Source organism: Synchiropus splendidus, chromosome 3 (assembly GCF_027744825.2).
Source record: "Synchiropus splendidus isolate RoL2022-P1 chromosome 3, RoL_Sspl_1.0, whole genome shotgun sequence".
Lineage (NCBI taxonomy): Eukaryota > Metazoa > Chordata > Actinopteri > Syngnathiformes > Callionymidae > Synchiropus > Synchiropus splendidus.
In genome coordinates, this window is record NC_071336.1 from 32,249,150 (window position 1) to 32,255,904 (window position 6,755).

General features: G+C 44.6%; 2 protein-coding genes across 4 annotated transcripts; one reads left to right on the forward strand and one right to left on the reverse strand.

The window, feature by feature from the left end:
- Positions 1 to 22: 22 nt before the first annotated feature.
- On the reverse strand, positions 23 to 2,682 carry enkur (enkurin, TRPC channel interacting protein). Of its 3 annotated transcripts, none has more exons than XM_053860385.1 (5): positions 1,783 to 1,874; positions 1,309 to 1,454; positions 1,070 to 1,245; positions 781 to 924; positions 23 to 353 (listed from the first exon to the last, which is right to left on the reverse strand). In XM_053860385.1, exons 2-5 carry the CDS (start codon positions 1,448 to 1,450, stop codon positions 183 to 185), a joined length of 633 nt encoding a protein of 210 aa, XP_053716360.1. In that variant the 5' UTR covers positions 1,451 to 1,454; positions 1,783 to 1,874; the 3' UTR covers positions 23 to 182. The 3 variants fall into 3 exon arrangements, with proteins under 3 accessions (XP_053716360.1, XP_053716358.1, XP_053716359.1); XM_053860383.1 differs by lacking the exon at positions 1,783 to 1,874 and adding an exon at positions 2,502 to 2,682 and having other exon boundaries at positions 24 to 353; XM_053860384.1 differs by lacking the exon at positions 1,783 to 1,874 and adding an exon at positions 1,903 to 2,066 and having other exon boundaries at positions 25 to 353.
- A 412-nt stretch (positions 2,683 to 3,094) lies between these two features.
- Positions 3,095 to 5,696, forward strand: LOC128756149 (threonine synthase-like 1). The gene is made up of 3 exons (XM_053860405.1): positions 3,095 to 3,237; positions 3,337 to 4,745; positions 4,872 to 5,696. The coding sequence occupies exons 2-3, from the start codon at positions 3,381 to 3,383 to the stop codon at positions 5,673 to 5,675; spliced, it is 2,169 nt and encodes a 722-aa protein (XP_053716380.1). The 5' UTR covers positions 3,095 to 3,237; positions 3,337 to 3,380; the 3' UTR covers positions 5,676 to 5,696.
- The last annotated feature ends 1,059 nt before the right edge of the window (positions 5,697 to 6,755 follow it).

Sequence of the window (6,755 nt, forward strand, 5' to 3'; positions counted from 1 at the left end):
TTTGGTGAGGAGCTGCAGCTTTATTTGGGAACACTGACTGTAAAATACTGTGACAGGATTTCATCTGGAGGTCACATGATCCGTGGGCAGCAGCTGAGTCTGAATCTTCAGTGGGTTTGCAACAGTGTTTTCTGGAGCCTGTCTACTTATTTCAAATCACAAGTTCACCGGTCCAGAGTGGTTCAGTCGGTGATGTAGATGGTGTTGAACCTCTCCAGGAGGCTGATGTCCTTCTCCAGCTGGTCCAGCTGATTCTCCAGCTCCTCCTTGCGCTTCTGCCGCACCATGGTGCAGATGATGAAGGGCAGACGCTGGTACTCGTGGTGCAGGATGGACCAGTTCTTCTTCAGACCCTGGATCGAGAACGAGCCCAGCTCACTCATTTATTTATAAAATCTTATTCCACTTTTTATTTATTATTTTGTATTTTTTAATAATGAATTTGCTGAATATGACTTTTCTTTTTTTTCTGTTTGACAATATGACTGTCAGTCGCTTGCTATATGATGACCCTCCTGCTTTTCATGAGATTTAATTTAATATTGACTTTGAATTGTTTTAAAAATAAAACTAGTGTAATGTAGTCTTCAGTTATTTTTATTTTTTAAGTTAGTGAATTTCTAATTTGTTATTTTTCAATTTGCCTTCACCTCTAGATTTAAATAATTTAACATTTAAATGTAATTTCACGAGAAATATTTTTCAGAATATTTTGAGCAAATAATTTGGCAGTATTTTCTCATTCATATTTGCACGACTGTATGTGGTGACTTCACGTACCTCCAGAATGTTCTCCTTCTCCTCTTTAGACAGGTGTTTGGACGCCTCGGCCTCCTGTCGTCTCAGCTCCTCCTCGTACTCCTCCTGGACCCTCTCACATTCCAGCTTCCTCTTCACCAGGTAGAGGGGCATTTCTCCATAATCCTGTTCACCAACAGACTCCATTGAAACACCAAACTATGCTGTGCTGAATGAGTGATAAGCCCTGGTGGTAGCACAGAGAGCTTCTAGTGAGCGAGGAATATAAAACCCAGGGACGCCTTCAGCATCATGGATGTTGACTGGCTACCTTCTTCTTCTTGTAGCTGCGGGCCTGGATGGCTCTGTACATGGTCCGCGGCACGACCACCGTGTTGGACTTGATGAAGTTGGTGCCGCTCTGGATGCCCATGATGGGTTTCTCCTTCCTCCCTGGAACCGGCGGCTTCCTCAGGATGTGAATACGTTGACCCTCGACGAGCGTGTCTGAGACGAGGAAACCGAAGCGTGAGACACGTCATCATCACATCATTCGGGGTCAGGACTCACTTCCAGGCAGTTTGGGCTCTTTTGAATGCTTTTTGAGGAACTTGTCAGGGGACGGGGCGTCGACTTTCAACGGTCCCATCGTTTTCATTGGACTTTTTCTCTGCTTGTGCTCCTGAACAACTTGAGGCCGGAACTTGGACATGTACCTTCAGCAACAGACGTGAGACAACGATTGAAAGACACACGTTTAGCATCATCCAACAGAGGCCAGCTGGATCATCCTTCATGTCCTCCATCATGAACCTCATCAACAACATTCTGCGTCCAACCTTGTTTCTCCTCTCCACGTGTCCAAACCACCTGTCCTCCCTAACTTTGTCTCCAACCTTCTGCACAAGATTCATTTCAGATCGAGTCCTCTGCGTCTTGATCTCTGACTCTTCCAACTCTAACTGAGTCAGAGCACGACTGCTCACCATATCATCAGCTAACATTATGGTCCATGCAGGCTCCTTTCTGACCTCTGACTCTCACCTGGAATCGATCACACCTGACTAGCCCCAGCCGCATACCTCTGCTTGACTGCCCTCACACTTTTCTCCACCCCAACTGACCACAGCTACGACTCAACTCAACAGTCACACTCAACATTACCTCGGTGGTTTGTCAATAATCTCTTCTTCTTCAGAGTCCATGACAGTTTTGAGTCACTGGATGGAATCCTCGTCTTAAATGTGTTTTAAGAAGATAAGAATTTCAGTTCAGGTGCATAAAGCAACCAGGTGGCTTCCAAATTCAGATGATCCTCATAATATTGCAAGTACATATATAAAATGAACATCAAAGGCAAATGGAAGAACGTTAAAAATGTTCAATAAGTCGACATCAAAGGACGTATCAGGTGTCTTTTCTGCTGAGGGATGGCATCATGGGACTATAGATAAGGTGCTCTCAGTGATTCAAGGTAGATCACGTTTTTAAAATGTGTCGTGAGAAGAGCACATTCATCGACAGGAAAGCTGTCATCGATCTTCTCGAGTATGAAAGAGAAACAACAACCGTTTAACACATTTTCCTCTCAGTTTTTACATTATTTACCTCAATTGTGGCATTGAAACTGTTTAAAGTTAAATCAACAGCGATACAATTCAAAACCCAATGGAGTTAACTGTATTAAACATATACTTCACAAACTTTATTTTCTGATTTCGCTCGGACATATTTATAGTTGTCGCGAGAAATGAACTATTTACCCCAGTGACGACTCCAAAACACCATCGTCCTCCTCCACGAGCGCATTATACACGCTTTCTTGTGCAAACATGTTGTCAGACACGTTGCCTTCGACAAACAAAGATGACCAATTAACGCACAATAAGATCTTTTTGAGCGAACTAACCAGTCGAGTGCGATTCGTTTGTTAACTCGTTGCTAAGAGGCTGTAGCGTTCAAGAGCAATAGGAAAGAAGAGCGTCGTACCTGCACAGTGTGCAGGTGCTGCGTAATTGTTTTAACCTTTCAACTAAACTATTACATCTTAAAGTACTGAGCCACCAAATCTGTGAGAAGTCAGTTTTTTTTTTTACTAAAAGGACTACTAAAGTAGAATGCGTTTCTCGAGTATTTACCGCATTCAGTGAACGCAACTGCTTGGACTGTGCGTTCCGTTATTAAAACAAATCAATTTTGCATTAAATTACACTCACAGTTCTTAGAAAAAAATCAAAACAATTGATTTATAACAGGGTTTGAGTAACAAAAAAAGGAAAAATTAAAAGAAAAGAGTCATTTTGGCTGACTCTGTTATGACGTCATCGACATGCGTCTGACTTGACGTTTGTTTACATGCGTGAAGCTGAACATGTGCAGTCATACTCGTTTCTAAAGTACTTTTAACGCGGATTTTTTTGTGAAATTTTGCTATAGATAAGTGCGTCTTTAAGTACATTTGGATGCGACATTACACCTTTATATAATGCATTTGCACTTGTGAGTATAATCGCACACATCATGTACTTGTACAGATGCACATTGTGAGCGTAATATAAGTGACATTAAGCAGCTAACTGCTAAAATGATTCCCTGCAGGTGAGCGGTACAGTGTTCAGCACTCTTCTAAGTTCCTCTTCTAAATGGGTTTACTGAGCGGAAGAGTGGTGGTTGCACTGAGAGCTGCCAGGTGTTTCCACAGTCCACTTCTATATTTAAAATCATGTTTTTCGAGCAAAGCGGGAGTCTCAAGAGAACGGAATGTTATTCTCATGGGTCCACCCGGAGCTGGGAAGACCACGGTGGGGAAGATCGTGGCTCACAGGCTGGGGCTTCCTGCCGTTGACATTGATGATGATGTCTTGGAGACGACTTGGCAGATGCCAGTCTCAGCCAAGCTGGCCTCGGTTGGTGGAGACCGTTTCCTTGAGGAGGAAGGTCAAGCGCTGTGCAACTTCTCCGCCTCTGGATGTGTCGTCTCGCTGACCGGATCCAACCCTCTTCACAGTGAGGCCATGGAGCATCTCCGACAGACTGGATTGGTCGTCTATTTGGATGTAGACAGTGAGGACATCCTGCAAAGACTGTCCAGGATGAAGGTGAACAGGATAGTGGGGCAAGAAGCAGGTGTGTCCATGAAGGATATCCTTCAGTACCGGAAGCAGTTTTATGAGAAATGGCTTGATGGTCGGGTCTTGTGTGGGAGAGGAGACGGTGTGGAAGAAGTGGCAGAGAAGGTGTTGAAGTCTGTGGAGAGGTTTGACTCTGAAGAGACGTACATGTCGACCAGAGGTGAGGGCGCAACTCGAAGTAAAGCGCACTTCAGTGATGTTGTGGTTGAAGGCCTGGCTCCTGACGGAGGCCTCTACGTTCCTGAGGGCAACCTACCGAGGATTGACGCCGGCGAATGGTTGAGACTGGCCGAGATGTCGTACCCCGAACAGGCTTTGGTGATACTTGAGAAGTGCATCCATCCCAGAGAAATCTGTGCAACTGATTTAAGAGACATGGTCTTCAAGGCGTATGGGTCCAACTTTGCCAGCGAGGACATCGCACCTGTCAAACACCTGATGGGCTGTCAGTACGTCCAGGAGCTTTTCCACGGCCCCACCGCCTCCTTCAAGGATCTGGCTCTGCAGCTGATGCCGCAGCTCTTTGCCCACTGCCTCCCGCCCATGTGCAACTATCTCATCCTGGTGGCCACGTCAGGAGACACGGGCAGCGCCGTGCTGAGCGGCTTCCGGAGCCTCCGTGGTGCGGACCGAGACAAAACCGGAGTGTTGGTGTTTTTCCCGGAGGAAGGAGTGAGCGAGATCCAGAAGATCCAGATGACAAGCTTCACCGAGGGAAACGGCAGGGCTGTCAGCGTGAAGTCAGACTTCGACTTCTGTCAGAGGTCCATCAAGAGGATGTTTGGCGAGTCGGGGCTGACGGGTCACCTTGCTGTGGAGTACGGGACTGTCCTCAGCACCGCCAACTCCATCAACTGGGCGCGTTTGTTACCACAGGTGAGTAGACCGGGAGTGACGGATCGGATCGGAACAGAAAGACTTTATTGATCTCACAAAGGAGCTCTTAAGTGGTTAGTGCCAAAAAACAGAAATAAGTCATGAATGTGGACTCTCCCTCTGCAGGTGGTCTATCACTCCGCCGCCTACCTCAACCTTTGCAGAGGTGGAATCATTCAGTTCGGGGATCCCATCGATGTGTCCATCCCGACAGGCAACTTTGGCAACGCCTTGTCGGCCTTTTACGCCAAGCAGATGGGGATCCCTGTCAGAAAAATCATCTGCGCCTCCAACCACAATTGCATCATCTCCGACTTCATCAGCACGGGCGAGTACGACCTGCGGGGGCGCCGTCTGATGCTCTCCCACTCACCTGCGATCGATATTCTCAAGTCCTCCAACCTGGAGAGGTTCATCCACCACGTCTCTGACGGCGACGGCCGCCTGGTTGCATCTCTTTACGCAGGTTTGGATGGAAACCAGCATTTCCAGCTTCCGGAGTCTGTACTCAGCCGGATGCGGCAAGAAGTGGAGGGCGGCTGGTGCTCGGAGGACGACTGCTTGTCTGGGATCCGCAGCGTCCACTCGCAGACTGGCTACATCATAGACACGCACACAGCCGTGGCAAAAGTGGTGAGCGACCGGCTGCATGACGGCTCCTGCCCCCTGGTGCTCTGCTCCACCGCTCACTATGGAAAGTTTGCGCCTGCGGTGTTCAGAGCCCTGAAGTCCCGGGACATCCCAGAGGACCCTGTGGAACAGCTGACCAAGCTGCAGTCCGCGGCGTCTGGACCAGAGCCGCACCAGCGCATGATGAACTGTCTCGCCGAGAGAGGCAGATGCAGGCGTGCGGCCTGTGAAGCCGATTATGAAACGCTGGTGGAAGAAGTGGAGCAAATGATACAAGACTCGTTTCTGAGAGTCATGTGACTTCAAAGAAAGTCAACGTTACCCTGCTGGATTTTAGAAGACTCTGAGTGCAAGGTAACGTGTGTGTGTGTGTGTTAATAAAAAATGTTCATATTCAATCTTTAAATCATGGTATTTTATTTAATAATGCTTCATAATCCAAACATCCGTCCTCCCAAACCTCTTTTCTGAGCTTGGCCTTTCTATTCACTGTCACTGACAACCTCTTCATCTCTGACTCTTCTAACCCCTCAGTCTCTAAACCTCTCTCATGGAAGTGAGCACTACTCTCCTGCAAAGCTCCTCTTCCACGACGTCCCAGTCGTGTCCATCCTGTCTGCTCTCTCTTCTTCACCTCCCTCCTTCTCAGTCCATCCCTCTGGATGACCGACACTAGATATTTTCTCTTCCTCAACTCCCTCATCTTCAGCCTTCCGTCCATTCCTATATATAATATCATTCATGACCCTAAACATCTTTTTATATTTGCCTTTACCTTAAATCAAGGTTAGATTTTAAAGAAAACTTGACCCTTTGTAATTAAATTACATTCAGTTTGTATTTCTACATATAAACTATCTCTAAAATGTGAGAACGAAAGAATCATGAGAAAAATTAAATATTTTTGATGTAAACAGAAGAGTTTTTTTATGAAGATTTTTCCAGTTGATTTTTTTAAATTAATTTCATTAATTAATTGTCATTTTATTTCATATTTTTGTATTCTCTTTTACATATGTATGTACAAAATAATTATAAATCCGACATACAATTAATAAAAAAAAACGTTTAAAATTTTTTTTAAAATCCCTTATTTTTGTTCTCTATTTTTTACAGTTGATTTTTAAAATTAATTTCATTAATTGTCATTTTATTTCGGTTTCTGTATTTATTTTACATACATATGTACAAAATAATTATAAATCCTAAATAACATTAAACACATTTATATATATATATATATATATATATATGTATAATAAATCCCTTTATTTTTCTGTTGCCTATTTTTTAGAGTTGATTTTTTAAATTAATATTCATTGATTAATTGTCATTTTATTTCGTATTATTTTTATTTTCTTGTACAAATGTATATGCCAA